This window comes from Ictalurus furcatus, chromosome 8, assembly GCF_023375685.1.
Source record: "Ictalurus furcatus strain D&B chromosome 8, Billie_1.0, whole genome shotgun sequence".
NCBI classification, from domain to species: domain Eukaryota; kingdom Metazoa; phylum Chordata; class Actinopteri; order Siluriformes; family Ictaluridae; genus Ictalurus; species Ictalurus furcatus.
In genome coordinates, this window is record NC_071262.1 from 7,570,070 (window position 1) to 7,588,922 (window position 18,853).

The following is an 18,853-nucleotide window of genomic DNA, read 5'->3' on the forward strand; positions in this document are numbered from 1 at the left end:
TGTGACTGTATTTCAGTCTCTCAAGGGATTTCTCAATTTTACGATTGCAGAAATTAATGCAAATTCAAGCAAACGCGGCAATATTCGGAGGAGCTTGACATTTTTCAAAATTACCGGAGATTACGGCCAAGACATGTCATGGCAACATGCATTCAGTCAAAATCCTCGTTGATTCCTGTGCATCGAACATGAGTACAGCTAAAATGTCTCATTTACCAATAAACATCACTGTGAAAGACCGTGCAAAACAATTTCATGCAATTGTAATTTCGCCTATTCAAGTAGTTTTCCGTAAAAAACAACAGCAACAACAAAAAAAAAAAACACAAAAAACTCTGCAAACTGCATCTGAAATGTTGAAAATAGACACAGCAAAATCAAGCATTTTGGCTGCAAGAATCACCAAAAACTGCACCAGATCGTGTACGGACTGATTTTTACATAGACATTTAATTAATATGATCCTATGCAAAAGCCCAAGCGGTAGACAACAATCAACCCATTAGATGTTATCAGCAGAGGCTTGATAATACAAATCTATCCTTAAGCAGGGTGAAAACCGCGAACCTGGCAACACCAGTGACTAGGTGTAGACTTCTGGTGTTGTCACGGATCCTTCTGGGCAAAATGTTCACACTACAAATGTAATGTGGCCATGTGTGTCTCAAACCACCTCCGGAAGTGATGTACTCACAAGACGCATTTCACACCGTTCAGACATGTAGGCCTACTTCTGTCCACTTATGTCTAGACATATTTAGCTCGTGAACGATTCAGTCTTTCTGAACGAGTCACTACGGTTAATGAATCAGTATCAGTCACTGTTGCAGGAGTCCTTCCTTTGGTTCAAGTGCTTCTGATAGGATTTGCAAATAAAACCACAAAACTTAAACGTGGAAGCCAAAACAATATCTTTCCATAGTCTACATTACCGGCTTCATGATTATCAAACAAAGATTGTATGTATGTTTCTTATATATGCTTGATTTGATGATCGATGATTTGAACCCATCCATGAACTCTCTCTCTCTCTCTCGCTCTCTCTCTCTCTCTCTCTGTGTGTGCGTGTGCGTGTAAAACCTGATCCCCCCATGAGTCAGTCAATCAAGACTAAGATTCACTCCTCTGGTATAGAATCATAGTTTGACTGCGTGTCAAAAATAATTCTGTTGAACACATACATGCAAGCACATTGTACAACAACGCAAAATATCAACAGTTATTAGCTGTTTTACTCCTCAAGCTGTTTACTGTCTGCCTTATACCACAGCATAATCAGATTGCTGAACACTTGATGAACGACTCTGAACATCTCTGTAAGTCAATTCATTTAATTCGACTCAAATGACCAGTCGGTGAAAAAAAAGTACCGCTATGGTGATCCAATCACCTGAGGAGAGGAGGACCGTTCATTCCAAGCCTTAACGGGGCAACACAACTGAAGAGGCCGCTGAACAGAGACAAATTTACATAGGGTTGTTTGTGTGGGCGTGGCCTGGTCACACTCTAAATGATGATTGGTGGACCTAATCCTCCGTCTGAAGCCACACGTACTCCTGTGGTTACTGTGACAACAGCAAGCGGGAGGAGAATTGTTCAGTAGCAGCATGCCAATGTTCACTGTAAACACTCTGAAAACAATATACATTCTTAACTCCTAATATACTGAGAGCTGAGTTATTTCTTTTTTTTTCCAAGGATTTATTTAAAGGTCTACATCATGGATTCACTTGCTGAAACAACCAACCAATAACATATTGCCATTGACTCAGAATTAGGCTATATGAAATATAAGAAACAAGTGCTTGGATATTGCATTAAATAATAAAATGACATGAATTATACTTGGCAGTGCTGCAGATCTTGCGGGAAGTAAATGAGGTCAGGGAAGGCAGTAGTACTGCAATACACATCTAAGTAGTAGCGTGAATATAAACACGATTTCAACATATAATCCTATCAAGTTTTTGGTACAGCGCAAACGCTCACACCTCGAAAGAGCACAGACATGATGACTCACATAGAGATGTGCAAAGTCTGATGGAACAGCCGCCGCCGCTAAAAGGGCCGTTGTCGCTTTAAGGAAATGCACTTGCAGCCATTTTCTGCTCTTTGTGTGGGGCGGATTAGCGGACAGCGACAGAGCTGAGAGCATCAGTTGTCGGATACAGAGCGAAACGCCGTCGTCGTGTCTTTACGCCGCTCCGCGATCATCGTCCAGTCGTTTGTCGTGCGGACATGCGATTTGCAGGTACGATCATTTATACCAGCATTTTTTTATGATAAGATGAGGCAGGGATGTGGGAGCAGGAACGAGACAGCGACGATGGCAGCAACCTGCTAGTGGTGGTGTAACGCTGCTCTCCATAACGTCACTCAGCTGTTTCAGTGCTGAAAATCAACGTTTTAGACTTCGAACGAGCATTGCAGATCATTTACATTACCCGGTAGGTGTATTTCTCGTGGCGTTTTAGAAAGCGTGTGATTATAACATTGAGTTATGAAATGGAGCATCCACTGGGTGGTTCGGTGTGTGAGACTGATAGCATCCTTTCCCCTTATGGGTGGGGTGAGGGGAGGACTGGCGTTGGAGCCCTGCTTCTCTCAAACACCTCTTGTTAAATCGATGTCCTGTTTTTGTTTTGTTGGTTTGATTTGACATGTTTGCCATTATTTGGGCTGTTTTTCATTTACGGTGGTGAAAATGTATTTTCTGTCGTTTCTTTTTCAAACGTCGAAGGTATCAGTGTGATGAGGTCGCTACGGATGCTAAGCTAGAGCTGCTAGCTAATTCAACGTTATGGAGCCTCGCGAAATACAGAAAATGAATGACGGCCCTGCAGAATAAACTATAACAGATAACAAACATGGTTAATTATTTAGCATTTCTTCAGCCTGTCCCCTGTTATTGGCTACATATTTTGAGGTCCCGGTGCATTCTGTGAGACAGATGTAGTAGATAGCATCTAGCAGTTGGTAATGGCTGACAGGGGTTTGTATAATTGGCCTTATATTTATGGAGAACATAATGAGAAATAATAAGATTTTTTTTGTGTGTGTGTGAATTCAAACCCAGGTATCATTCCATCACCATTTTATATATATATATATATATATATATATATATATATATATATATATTTATATATATCCTCTTGAATGACAGTTTGACTATTTGGCCTCTTTCAGCATATCCAATACAGGCTAATGAAAATACATGCAGAGTTTCTGGACAGAAGACTTTTAGGACAGAGCTGATGAGAAATAAACAATGTTTCAACAAGTTAGTAACTAGTTATCGACTGCTTTATCATGGTCTGACCCTGCAATATTTAAAGGTTGCTTGCTAGTCATAAGTGAGGCATCCTGCTTGTTGAGAGATTCACTGTGATTTCTTCGACATCTGTCTCATGTCAGTGATGTAGTTCTGTTCAGAGTTGTTCTCTGCCATTCAGTCTGGATATGATGGAAATTCATGTAAAGGCCCTAACACACCAGCTGTCAGTCTCTGATCTGTGGCCAGCAGTCACCTGTTGTTTTTGAGATGTATCCCAAATCACTGGCTCTGTGCCCTTCATAGTGCCCATGCAGCGGATCATCACAAGCCAGCAGTAATGGACTGTTTTCTGTTTAACTGTTCAGCGGAACAAATGAGAACTCAGTGAAGACCTTTTAAAAAGATTACCACCGATGTGAAAGTGGCTAGGCTAATTTGTTTGGCCATATCCCAAACCACATGCTACCTTGGGTTGTCGCAATAATAACAGAAATTTGTTTTCTATACCAATACAGTGTGTAGCATTGTGATTCTCAATACCAGAATAATAATTTAGCCAAAAATATGTTAGCATTGTAGCATGTTTAGCATAAAAATTTGGAGGAAAGCAGACAAGCAGACTGTGGTCAACGAACACCCAAAGTTCAAACTGTTGGCGCTACATACACATATGAAGAGTAATATCCTTTTAATATATTTTGAAATCATGTGTTAGAGCCACTTACCAGTTGGGACTCAGGAAGCAAGATGCTGTGGTCTGGTGTCATAAGTTGGACAAAAGTGTTCGTTATAACAGTTACATTTGTAGTCCAATAATAGGACACCAAACTACACTAAAATAGCAGCAGGTAAAGGGGCAGGGCATTGAGGGAGACACTTGTGCCAAGTGCATGTATCATTAACTAGCATCACTTCATAAGGTGATGGTGTTTTCTGTGTTCAACACATCGTTATTATGAACAGCAATGTTTTATCACCCTCCTTCAAAGTTAGACTATTTAAAAATGAGTAAATTTGTCAATTGTGAAGAAGCACATACTGTGTCACAGGCTTAATAAGTCACTACTCGTGAAAAGCAGGTTCACGTGACCTCTAAGTCGAGGTCTCAATGTCTGTCAGCCAGATTTCTCCCCAGATTAAATTGAGAAATGTGAAATTTATAACTCGTTTTGCATTCGGATTGTGTTATGTGTTCTTGCCCATCTAGTCTACAAGTTGTGCAACATCAGTGCAAGTATCAGTGCACATGCTGCTGGAGCCACTGAGCACATCTCGCTCAACTAAGTCACATTAGCTGCGTTTACATGGACAACAATAATCCACTCTTAATCTGATTAAGACCATACTCTAATTAAGAAACTACCATGTAAACAGCAATTTTTACTTACCTTAATCTAATTAAGGTCATAATCGAAGTAAGCAATAATCTAATTAAGACAGGTGGAGTACTCCTGTTTTAGTCGCATTATGGACGTGTAGTAGTGACATGTAAACACCTTAATCACATTATGAACGTTGTGTGGGAGTTTTCACCGCATTTTGCGACAGGACACGATCACACACGGCAGTTTTACGTTTTACGACGAACAAGAGATTCAGGATTCAGGCGATTTGGGACACAAGGCTGTGTCCCAAATCGCATACTTTCCTGCTATAGGCCTGTAGTGGGGAAAAATACATGTATCTCGGCTACTATATAGACGGTAACTACGCGATTTGGGACACACCCACCGCTTCAAGCAGTTGTCTATTAGCACGTATAGTATGACAAATAATTAACTACACTTAAAGCGTTCGTAAAAAAAAAAATAAATAAAAACACCCAAAACTGTATACTTTACCATAACGAAGACGAACTGTATGTTGATACGTGAAATTCTGGAGGGACGTCGGACGGCGTGGCACGGTGACGTAATGACGTGGGCTGTTAATCTAATTATGTTCTAAAACATGTAAAACGGGAACATGATAGGAGTATTCTAAAAGCGACTCATGTAAACACCTTAATCACATTATTATCTTACTCAGATTAAGGTCAATAATTAGATTACTGCTTTCCATGTAAACGTAGTCACAGACAGTGAAGTACAGAATGAGAAAACCATCACATAACTGAGTATCTGTTAAAAAACAAAAAACAAACACATGCTCGCCCTTGTCATCTGATGATGCATTCTCAGTCTTTAAATAGGTTTGTTTGTATCACATGGTGTTTGAGGGAGCATTTTGTAACACAACAGTCTATTCAAAGGTTCAGAGGGTGCCATACTGGGGGAACAAATGTGTGTATAACAGTGAGTGATACTCTGGTTTTGTTATGCTTACATAATGGTGAGGAATATGGACTGAGCAGTGTAGAGGGCCAAGGTAGACAAATATATTAGAAGTATATTAGACTTAGTCTAGTCAAATAGAGACACCAAACAGTCTCTGTTCTTGGCCAAACAACTACTGTTCATGGTGTCCAACAATAGCAACAAAGTTAGCTAGTGTTAGTTCTAAAGTACAATATCCAAAAAAGCAGGATGCTAGTTAAGTTAAATGCAGAGCACATAAGTGTTATACTAGTTGTGAATGTGGAGAGTAGCAGCTCCAGATTAGGTCTAACTGGTGGAGTACTTTCCACTGCAGGACCCTATCCTCACCTATGACCACAAACTGTGAGCACTGAGCGAAAGAACAAGGTCACGATTACAGGCGGTAGAAATGAGGTTCCTCCGCAGGGTTGCTGGGCTTACACTCTACCCGATGGCGTGAGAAGCCCAGCAGTCCAGGAGAGCTTTAAACTTTAGAGCCATTGCTCCTACAAATTGAGAGGAGTCAGGTGAGCTGGTTTCGACACCTTACAAGGAAACCCGCCAGTCAGCTCCCGCTAGATCTATTATCAGGCATGTCCCACTGGGCGAAGACACCAGAGCAAGTCCAGGCTCCACTGGAGAGATTATATCTATCATTTGGTTTGGGAATATCTGAGGATCCCCCAGGAGGAGCTGGAATCTGTGGCTGGGTGTAGAGAAGTCTGGGCTGACGTTCTCAGGCTGCTGTCACAGCGACCCACACCAGGAACTAAATGAATGAATAGCTAAAGTAGTGAATGTTAGCTAACTAATGTTTTTTTTGTAAATAGGCCCATGTTGGTCAGCTTATAGGGGTTCTTTGGCCTGGGTCAGTGGCTGTCAGGTTCGGAGTTTGATTCTACTCACTATTTAAGAAATTAGCTGCTTCTCTAAGAATGTCCATGACAGAAGGACCGTTTTCGCATATGACTGTTTAACTTTGACTCTGAGACAATATTAGAGTTCAGCCATATGTTGCGATTGTTTAGATAATGTATGGACTATTTTCAGAATATTGCTGTTCAATAACCAATTGATTATAGCTGATCCTGTCTTCCAAAATTGATTGGCAAGTGACTTTATCATCACTATTCATTCATACAACAGAATGAGCTATAGATAATCTGTTGTATAGATAATCGTTAATAGCTCATTTGATCTTCTGTGGTTCTCTGACCTTTGTGCTAAAAGGCAGCCAAGCATTGGACAGCTGACAATGGTGTCACCAATGTCAGTTCTGCTCTCTCTGTAATGTCCCTGCTTAGGACACTTATCCTGTATGGGATGTGTTGCCAAGAATCCTTTCTTGAACCTCAATAAAATCAACACACTAATTACCGGAAAGTCACTGGTACAATAACTTTGTATTGCTTTCTCTTTCATTCAGCATTTAGACAAATGAGATTGAGCTCAGTTTGGAAGTCGCTACAAGCAGAAGTATACTTCTGTTTATCGTTTTTGTGCTCGTCTTCATAAAGCCATTTGTTTACATTTAAACGTAAACCTAAATGAAGTTCACAGCATGAGAGCTTCATACAGCTGAGTGGCTTTGTGAGATAACGTGCATGCATCAGGAAACTCCACCTTCTGCACAAGTGCATGACACAGCACACGTTTAACTTGACACTGACTTTCACATGCATTTAGTTTCGTTTTAGTTAAAGTTCTAAATTGGCCATCTCAGGCAATCCTCAGTATTTGTTTCTATTGCTTTTTTTTTAAATCAGTGATATATGCAGGACATTATTCATCTGTATGAAGTGCCTACGAGAGCCATGATTTGTTTCTGTATGTTGACGTATTTCCTTTTGAAACAGGAAGTCAGGGAGGGAGTGTGTTAAAGGGCTTGACTGATCTACTGCAGAGCGATGCATGCATTTTATTTGCTGCAAATTGACAAATTATAAGCTGTAAAATTAAAATAAGAATATCTATAAAAACATTAATTTTCTATGCATATATATAACACGGAGTCATGATTTCAGCGACAGCAACGATATTCTGAACTTTATTCAAATTACATATGATACAGTAAAATGACAAATCCAAACAACTGGCTCAAACAATTCTTCGGACCAATCATATGACACACATGGTACAGCATTTTCTCATTCCACTTTCTCACAACTTTAGCTTCTACCTGCTTTTAGTACCAGTGTACTGCTTGCTTCAATAAAAAAGGAATAAAAACTGTGTTTTCATCATATACTGTAATATACCTTTCATTAAATGTGAACAGAGATATAAAAAAAAAAATTGAAAAAAATAGCAAAGATCATTGGTGTCTCTGGAGAGTGTGCTCATAATAGCTAAATGGTGCACTTATATAGCGCTTTATACTGTGTCTCATTCACCCATTCACACCAATGGTAGCAGAACTGCCATGTAAAGTGCTAATTTGCCATCGGGAGGAACTTGGGGTTCAGTGTCTTGCCCAAGGACACTTCGGCATGTGGAGTCATGCAGACCGGGAATCGAACCACCAACACTACGATTAGTGGACAGCCCACTCTACCACCTGAGCCACAGCCGCCCAATAGCTAATGTGAATCCTGGCATGTAACACATCATTTTCACTTTATTAAATTATTACAATTCATTTTAAGTACATTAAAACAAATAAATCGTATACCGTAGTAAACCCTGTGCTACAATTTGGCCAGACAAACTACAAGTGACATGAGTCACTTGTTGCTCTCTAGTGTGAATGTACAGTTAGGCTTTATCACAGCAACGGCTGTGATAAAGCCTAAACCATTAAACCATTAAAAAGTAATTACACAAAGTTAATTGGCTTTGTTCACGCAGCAGTGCAAATCTGATTTTTTTTTTTTTATCATTTAAAAACTCTACTTATTAATCAATATACATATCCACTAATTACAGTGAAGCTAATAGGAAAGGTATGTAGGTACATGATGAATGTGACAGACCATTTGTAGTGTAAATTTTAAGTAATTAAATCCAATTGTTTGCCTGGTCAGTAGCCAGTGAGTGTACATGGTTTTGCTTACAAACTCCTAAAAACTGAGCTTGATGATCATTTTTAATTATATGAAATACATTCTTTATAATTTCTATGCAGTTAAAATAAAATAAAAATCTGTAAAGGTTTTAAAGGAATAACATGTTTAAGTCATCCGCTAACGGCTAGAGTTTGAAACGCTGTTTAACATGTAATTAAAAGATAAAGCTTTGATATCCCAGCAACGTGTATTGTCACCAAATTTATCATGACATCAGTATTATATTGTCATATTGTCGAGCCCTGATTTGAAACAACATACAAAAGAGAACTACATCATTCCATGTTAATCATGATGATTAGATCTTGCTGCTTTACACAGATTTTTTTAGTGGAACAATTTTTAATCAGTTAAATTGCTGGATAGTGTATAGTATAGTGCAATAGTACTGACATTATCTGTATCTGTTTAGTGCTGAAAATATTTGTATTTGTTTTAATGTTTGAATTAAATCCTGGCAAGATCTCTACTGTACCTTCTATCTAATGCGCCTGAGTAAGCAAGCTACCTACAGTGCTGTGAAAAAGTATTTATTTTCGGATTTCTTCTATTTTTGTGTATATCTCATACTAAATTGTTTTAGATCTTCAAATGAAATACAACATAAAACAAAGGCATCCTGAGTAAACACACAATACATTTTTTTTAATTGAAGCAAAAAAATCACCCATCACTCATGTGAAAAACTAATTGCCCTCTTAAACTTAAAATCTGGTTGTGACACCTTTAGCAGAAATAACTGCAACCAGACACTTCCAATAACTGGAGATCAGACTTTCACTTACTTCTAGGACTAGGACTTACTCCTGTGCTTTGGATCATTGTCTTGCTGCATAATCCAGTTGCGCTTGAGTTTCACCTTACAGACTGAAGACCGGACATTCTCCTTTAGGATTTTCTGTTAGAGAGCAGAATTCATGTTTCCCACAATTATTGTAAATTGTCCAGGCCCTGAAGCAGCAAAGCATCCCCACACCATCACACTACCACCACCATGCTTCACCGTAGGTATGGTGTTCTTTTTGTGGAATTCTGTGTTTAGTTTACACCAGATGTAACGAGACCCCTGTCTTCCAAACAGTTCCACTTTTGACTTATCAGACTCCTCAAGATGTGTTTTGGCAAAATTCAGACGAAGCTTAATGTTCTTCTGGGTTAACAGTGGTTTTCACCTGAGGTCATGTTGGAAATAAAAGGTATCATTGACATAAACAGTAAACTGAAGAAAGTAATTGTCGGTGATTCTGGGTTTCTGCTTATGCTAGCGTGCATATGGCATCATGTGCCGTCAACTAGGAAGCAGCTTATACTTTCAGTTAGTAAAAACCCGCTAGTGTTCCATTTGAGATGATATTACTTTTCTAAAATTCAGACACTAGACTGTAGAGTACATAGTGCACAGTGTAAGTGCACATCACTTTATTTGGGAGACAACTTTTAGTATTTACTCTCTGAAGTGTGTTTTCGTAACATAAGTAACATAGTGAGTAAATATATCCCGTGCCGTGCGCAGACCAACTAATCGATAATGAGATTCGTTGACAACGATTTTCATAATCGATTATTATCGATTTTATCGATTAGTTGTTGCAGCGCTAGTTGATTTGATTGAACAGGGTTTGCAGTAATCAGGCCTGGTTGAGTCTAGTCCAGCTAAACCCCACTATGAATGCAGTTTCCTAGATTTGAGGAATTAGTAACTATGGGGGCAAATACATTTTCACACATGCCCAGTTGGTATTGGATAACTTTTTTTGCTTCAATAAATAACATTATCATTTAAAAACTGTATTTTGCGTTTACTCAGGTTGCGTTTGTTTTATCTTAGATTTTGTTTTAATTTCTGAAACAATTTAGTATGAAATGTAGACAAAAGAGAAGATATCAGGAAATACTTTTTCATAGCACTGTATATTTCAAACCAGTGATGTCTTTCCCAAATTGAGAAACGGTTATTTAGGCTACAGTTAATAACAGCCTTCTAATAATATTTTATCTGATTTAGATTTTTCTGGGCATTGTTACATTTCAGAGAGATAAGAACAGTTTGCTGGACATGTTGCCAGAATCTGTTATAAAGTTGGGATGCACTTGTGGTGCTTCTGTGAGTCAAAATTTGGTCCTTGAAGTATGATTTTATTATCATGCTTATGTGATTTTCCAAAAAAATATTATTTTAATAAAGATAAAGAATGATCATGTAATGAAACATTCAGAAATGCACACCACTGTTAACTCACCAAACATTCTGAGCTAGTTTTAATTGTTTGTGAGGTTTTTGAGTTGTAGTCCTTTGCTGAAACATGGCTGCCCTTCCCTAAAACCTTCTGTATGTTCAGCTCATTCACAGCTATAATCAGTCCAAACACTGTTATAATGTCATGGATAGTAAATATGTGCTGCCCTGTATACTTATTGTCCTGTGTATCTATTGTCTGTTTTTGCTCTTTATGTAGTCTTGTGTACTACACTGCTGCATTGTTATATGTTGCACAATGCACCTGAAGATATTTTGTCCCTCTGTATGCACATTATATGGAGGAATGACAATGAATTACACTTTACGGGACAAAGTCAGAGTTCAGGTGTGTGTTTGCTGTTTTATTATTATGTAATTCAGCAGCTTTCATACATAATTTCTTAGTTTTGCAAATGGCAGTCATTGTGTATAATTCTTTGAGCTTTAAAATACTTTGCAGTTCTCACAGCTGTCCGATATGAAGAAAGCTAAATCCTGCGGTGCATTTAAACCTCTGGGTGCTTTAATTCAGAAGTCAGCATGGTGTGAATAATATCCATGAGGCCTTTTAATAGAGTAATGTGAAGGAGGAGAGATGTAGCCATGATCGCTCCTCTGGGTAAATGAAGCTTCGTAAATGAAGCCTGTTACAGCCTCTCTGTGAGGTCAGAAGCAGACAATGAGGCACATGATGTCTGAACTGGCTTTCAGCAATCTGACTGAAGTACAGAGAGCATATTAACAGACCTTTAACCACAGTGGAAGAGCTCGTAACACTTGTCGGCCTAACCCTAAGTCATTTTATCATACCTTAAGCATTTGAAAGCTAAAGAAGTAAATTGGTGAATATTTGAATAGTTATATTGCCTCTAGTACTCAAACAGCACTGATGGATTTGTAGAAAAGCCTTTCCATTCAACTAGGTCTGTGGCTTCAGTAGACTTTTTCCAAGAGTTATTAGTGAAAATGAATCATTACAGTGATTCATTAGCAAATGGAATTCAGATATGGTGGAGTAGAAGTAAGACAGGTTTCATTTAACATGTTGCTGCTACTTTGCAGTACTGCTTAACTAAAACAGTGTCTTATTAAGATAGGGTTTTTGATAAAAGAACACATGTCAGCATGTGGTTGTAACACTAACCACTTGCACACTTTTGTACATTGTTCAATTTATAAGTTCCTCTCTAACTTCCTGTTTCCAGTTTTCTGAATAGGCGAGTTATTGTCTTGTTTTATATAGTCTCTCAGTTGAATTGTATTTACACAGTTCATTTTTTTTTTTTTTGCAGAAATGTCAAAAGGTAAGCTAAACATATAGCAGTATTGATCAGTTGCCCTTGGTTACTTGGTGAAAGTGAAAATCAGCCTCAGTGAAATTGAAAATCAGATGGCTTGTGGAAGATTCACCTTTTGCCATCTGTAATGATGATCATTAGAACAAGGTTTTTATTTTCCCAGAAAGCAAGTTATACACCGAACACCTGATGTGATTTTACTTTGACTGTGTGGACAGTTTCTGGTAACCGTGTAACTGTGTTACCGTTGTACAAACCGCATGTGTAAATACTCACACATCCGATCACAGCATGCACTATTTTTAATTTGTGCATGAACATGTTGTACATGTGTTACTAACATAGACACAACCCGTTCGAACCCGTGGGAGTCCAACCTGAGTCTGACGCTTTGGTTAAGTTGTATCAAACTGAGTGTTTCTAAATTCAGCATGGCTGCTTTTGACAAAATGTGTGTGTCAGACACAACATAACCAACTAGGGCTGCACAATAACGGCTGCAATGATTGAAATCACAATTATTTACTGATTTGATAAAGATATTGATGAATGGTCTGCACTTAAATGGCGCCTTTTAACCTAAGCAGTTCTACAAAGTAGGGCTGCACAATTAACCGAATATCGATCTTGATTATGATTTTGACTGCCCACGATTACAGGAACATGATCGACTGCAATATTAACGTTTAAAGTTCATCCTTCACTCATAGAAAACTCCACAGCAGATCAAATCAATCTGTAAGCTTCCTAAACTTACAGCCAGTCACCGCAGATAACGTCATTTTGTAATGCCAAAACCCGGAAACGAGTTAGCATTTTAGCGCTCGCACTGCCAGCTTCGCTGCGAGCTCCAGCACTTGCACGAGGGAAATCATGACTCTAACCTGTTGGTAAATGGGACTACACACGTTGTTGGGGACATTAAATGTCATCACGCCAAACAGGAAAAGTCTTTGCAGATAAACTGGTTCAGGTTTGCTGTACACAATTCTCAAAAAAAGAACGTGGATGAAGATTCATCCACAGAGTAAATCCGTATTATGGAAAATGTTTTTAAATCAAGTTTGGAAAAATGAAAAAGTTGTCAGAAGCTTGGTGATAGTGATGTTGAAGTCGAGCGACTGTGGTGTAGTTCGTTTATAGCATACAGTTAGCTGTTTATTTGTGGCGATTGTATTTAGGTTTCAAACTTCATAAAAGTTGTGTTCATTTGTGAAAATTATCTTGATGGACAAAATGTGTTAATATTATAAACCTTTGTTGGTCACAGAGATTATTTATAACCCTACGATTAGTGGACAACCCGCTCTATCACGTGAGCCACAGCCGCCCCGTGGTGATTCCATTCCATCAAATAAAGATTAGGCCAATTTAGGAACATAATCATTTTATTGCACTCGATAATTTGATCATTTTAAATTAATTTGGAAAAAAAGCCTGTTTTTTCATATAGTTACATTACATAAGTGTGCAGTATATTTCTATACAAATATACAAAGCTTTAAATCACTTAAATTTGTATTTAGTCACAGTAATTGAGTGGACTTTCTAAATGCTATGTATACACAAAATTAGACTCTTAAGTTAGTAAGTAAGCCTCTTGATGATTACGTCTTGCAGCTCATGGAAATCAAAAATCCAGTATCTTAAAATATTACAATAAAGAATTTATAATACAGAAATGTCGAGCTTCTGAAAAGTATGTTAATTTATGCACTCAGTACTTGTTTGGGGCTTCTTTTGCATGAATTACTGCATCAATGTGGCTTTAGATGCACTGTAAAACCGGATAAGTTCATTTAACTCAAAAAATTTGAGGAAACTAATTACCTCAAAATTTCTAAGTTAAATCAATTTCTTTAAGCCAAATACACTTAGAGTTAATCGAGTTACATTTTTGTTATATTTAAGTGTATTTGGCTTAAAGAAATTTATTTATCATCTTAAAATTTTTTAGGTAATTAGTTTCCTCAAATTTTTTGAGTTAAATGAACTTATCCAGTTTTACAGTGTGGAGGCAATCAGCCTGTGGCACTGCTGAGGTGTTCTGGAAGCCCAGGTTGCTTTGAAGCGGCCTTCAGCTCGTCTGTATTGTTGGGTCTGGTGTCTCTCATAGATTCTCTATTGGGTTCAGGTCAGGCGAGTTGGCTGGCCAATCAAGCACAGTAATACCATGCTCAGTAAACCAGTTACTAGAAGTTTTGGCATTGTGGGCAGGTACCAAGGAAAAGGAGATCAGCATCTCCATAAAGCTCGTCAGCAGATGGAAGCATGAAGTGCTCTAAAATCTCCTGGTAGACGCTGCATTGACTCTTGACTTGAGAAAACACAGTGGACCAATACCAGCAGATGACATGGCACCCCAAATCATCACTGACTGTGGAAACCTCACACTGGACTTCAAGCAACATCAATACTGTGTCTCCACTCTTCCTCCAGACTCTGGAACTTTGATTTCCAAATGAAATGCAAAATTTACTTTCATCTTCCCCATGATTGTGGTTGTGTGTAATGAACCAGACTGAGAGATTAAAGGCTCAGGAAACCTTTGCAGGTGTTTTGAGTTAATTAGCTGATTAGAGCTCTTCTCAGGTCGACATTTCTGTCTTATAAATTCTTTATTCGAATATTTTGAGATACTGGATTTTTGATTTCCGTGAGCTGTAAGCTGTAATCATCAAGATTAAAACAAAAAAAAAGGCTTGAAATATTTCACTTTATGTGTAATGAATGAACATGTGAAAGTTCCACTTTTTGAGTTAAATTACGGAAAAAAAAACTTTTCCATGATATTCAAATTTTTGAGATGAACCTGTATTTGTTTAATTGAGTAAGCAAATGTGCACCGGGTTTCAATTCCTGCCTTTTCCCTGTGTGCATGGAGTTTGCATTTTCTTCTCGTGCTTCGGTGTGTGTGTGTGTGTGTGTGTGATTGTGTTCTGTGATGGGTTGGCACCCTGTCTAGGGTGTCCACCACCTTATGCCCCAAGTCCGCTGCGATTGCTCCCTCACAACCCTGTGTAGGATAAGTGGTACAGAAAATGGATGGATGGATTTATGGAGTAAGCCAATGTTACATTTATGTTTAAAGAATGGTTAAATTGTGCAGCCCACTGAGCAAGTCTGTTTAAGATCACACATCGAGCTTCACCAAAAATCTGTGAGCCACTGCTCTCTGTCCTAACCCCAGTCCCTCCCAGACTTTACTATGCTTACACTCACCTGAACATGTTTCCTGTTTTTACTCAGTTAACTAAGTTTATTAAATGAACTCTTTTTTTTCTTTTCTTTTTCAGTTCTTGGTGAGGTGTTCTCATTATTTTCCAAACTGCAGTTCTGAGCATTACTTTGTGTTTGTCTTCTTGGTTTGGACCATTTGCTTTCTCTGTGATTTTGATCCGGTGATTTATTGCTCTGTTTGCCTGGTCGTTGAACCACACTCATCAGTAGATTCCGTTTCGACCAGTATTCTGCCTCCTGACTTTTTCCTGATTCTTGATAAAGATTAAGCTTGTGCTTACTGCTTACATCTACCAGCCTTGGAAATCAAGACAATTACATTACGCAGCATAGTTCAAGGTGAATATGTGATTATTTAGGCTTGAAGTTTGCACCATTGTGAAACTGGAGGCTTATAAGCTGTTAGCTTTGACAATTTTAACTATAGACTTAGAGAGTCCAAGGCCACTTTAGAGTTCCTATAAAAATGCAGAAAAAAAGACTTCCTTTTTGTATGGACTAACACACCATACACTACACTAATACATACACTATACACACACACACACACACACACACACACACACACACACACACACACTCAAATACATACTATCTCTCTTAAATACACCATGCTATGTATTTACTAGAGGACAAAAATATAATTATAGAGAGGTACATCTGCCATTTCACAACTGCTTCACACACAGTACTGCTGTGTGGCTGCTATAGCTTGTGTGTTGTATTCACCATTCAAACATTAAGCATCTGCAATGTGGAATAGAACAATGGTCAATACAGCAAAAATTGAAATGTCTTGGTTAATACACGAGCTTTCCTTTTAATGATGAAAACAAAGGACACTCTGTTTCTCCTGTAGGTCTGTTTATTTATTTTTTGTCCAATTTTAATTTCCTACTAACATTTATAACATCTTAAATGTCACATTAATTTAATCAGACCAAGATAGTCCCTAAAATCAATGAATAATCGTGATAAATAATCGAGATCTCAATATTGATCAAAAATAATCAGGATTATCATTTTGGCCATAATCGTGCAGCCCTAGGTCAGGATTTACTAAACAGGCATGAGGGACTCATAGGATTTAGCAGTCCATACAGGATTTCACAGCATTTTTGTGATTGTTGCGGCCGAAAATTCTTTTTTGTTTTGAAAACTACTTAATTTGGCAAAATTGCAATTGTACGAAATTGTCTTTCACAGTGATGTTTGTTGGTAAATGAGACCTTTTCACTGTACTCATGTTCGACACACGTGAATTGAAGAGAGTTCTGGCTGAATGCGCTTTGCGATGACATCACGTGATGCGTCCTAGCCCAAATCTGTGGAAAAAATCTGCCATAATTTAAAAAAATCGCAAGCTCCTCAAAATATTGCGCCGTTTACTTGATTTCGCGTTAATTTCAGTGACTGCTTTTGTCTAATTGAATATGAATTTGTGTAACTTTACTTTTCAGAGAGCTAATTATTGTATATATGACCCACTTATTAATATTTATCATGTATCAGATACTGATAATGATCATAATAAGAATAATGATTTAAATAAATTCAAACCAAAAGCAGTCTTAAAACAATTTTGTCTTTCCAAGATTTGGAGAAGGTTATTCATGTTTGTATCACATCACGTTTAGATTATTGTAATTCATTGTACTTGGGTCTTCCTCAGTCATCTCTTGCTGGCCTCCAGATGGTTCAAAATGCAGCTGCAAGGTTATTGACCAGGGCAAAGAAATATGATCGTGTCACCCCAATTTTATCCTCGCTCCATTGGCTCCCAGTCCATTTTAGGATCCAGTTTAAGATTCTGTTGTTTGTTTTTAAAGCTCTTAATTATCAAGCTCCTTCTTATCTCGAAGGTCTTCTTATTCCACATTCATCTAGCAGATTTTTAAGATCTTCTGATAGGTCTCTCTCTGTGTATGTCCCTCGATCCCGTTTTAAAAACTAAGGGTGATAGCGCTTTTTCAGTTTCCTCCCCTCGTCTATGGAATTAAGTGTCACTGGACATCCGCCTTGCACCTTCTATTATCATTTTTAAAAAGAGGCTGAAAGCGTATCTTTTCTCCCTGGCATTTTAATCGAATTTTAGTATTATTTTATTGTCGGTTTTCTATTTGGTTTTATTCTGTTTTTGTGTTTAACTTTTTGTTACTCTGTTCAGCACTTTGGTCAGCTTTGCTGTGTTTAAATGTGCTATATAAATAAAATTTACTTACTTACAGTCATGAAGCCCATGCACTTTCTAAAAAGTTTTTTTTAAAAACTGTATTAGGCATATGTTAACTAGTTAAGGTGTACAAAGTTATTTCCAACTTTTTAGATCACCTACTAAGTAGGTCATGCCCATCAGTCTAAATGTAATCAAAGTTCGTGAGGCGCACTTGTCTTAGTAAAATATGTCCCTCTGTGTTCAGGCTGGACTGCTTTGTGAGTGAACGAGCGCAGCCATGACGACCCACGTGACTCTGGAGGATGCGCTGTCCAACGTTGACCTGCTGGAGGAGCTGCCACTCCCCGACCAGCAGCCATGCATCGAGCCTCCACCTTCTTCCATCATGTACCAGGTATGCCTGCTTTGTGTCTCACTGCACATCAGATATCTACCATAAAGAAATATTATGGGATGTTGAGTTCAACAGACAATTAAATTCTAACATTTCCATCAAGCATTGCTGTTATATACTGAGTTGCCAGTTTATTAGGTACATCTCCTGCTTTAACACAAATTGTACATTCTGATAAGCCTTACACCACACGACTGTAGTTTGTGATATAAATCAGACACAACAGCATTTTAGGTCAGATAGTATTCAGTTGAGAATTTGAATACGCAAATTGAGTGACCTTACTTAATGATAGCTGACTCTCGTGTTGGTTTTATCATCTCCCATATATCTGACATCCTGAACTTTTCACTCACAGTCATTTCTATGATGCAGCAAGAAAGTTGTGAAACACGAAACAGTATCAACAATCAGCAATTGTGTGGATTAAAACAGCTTGTGAATCATGCAAGCAAACAGTCACACACAACCAGTCAAATGGTATGCAAATTCAGCACTGGAGAACACCTCACTTGTTGTCAGTGAAGTAAAAAAAAAAAAGTGTGTCTCCAGTGGTCAAAGGAGTAAAAATAAACCCAAAACAAACAGTTGCCTTGATGGAAGGATCAGTACACTGTAGTGTGAAGTGTGGTAGTGCACCATTCTGTTCACCATTCTGGCAGAAATCTCACGTGTAGGTGGCTTAACAGCGATTTACTCTCATTGGCCAGTGAGATTTGGGTCGACAGCTCCCTGACCAGGATGTAGAGACTTCAGTGTCGTGAATTTTGGAGAGTGTTCTGAATGCAGTTCTCTGTATGGTTAGAATGTTTGTACATTGTAGTGGAAATTACTTACTTGGTCAGTATATTAGTTTATAATTAATAT

At 38.2% G+C, this 18,853-nt stretch overlaps 1 protein-coding gene across 1 annotated transcript in view; it reads left to right on the forward strand.

Annotated features, from left to right (window-relative positions):
- Positions 1-2,133: 2,133 nt before the first annotated feature.
- cyfip2 (cytoplasmic FMR1 interacting protein 2) overlaps positions 2,134-18,853 on the forward strand; it is a 50,246-nt gene continuing 33,526 nt past the window's right edge. The window contains exons 1-2 of the mRNA XM_053630481.1: positions 2,134-2,251; positions 17,837-17,986. Coding sequence (XP_053486456.1) covers positions 17,870-17,986 — 117 coding nt within the window. The 5' untranslated portion in view covers positions 2,134-2,251; positions 17,837-17,869. The remainder of the gene's footprint in view (positions 2,252-17,836; positions 17,987-18,853) is intronic.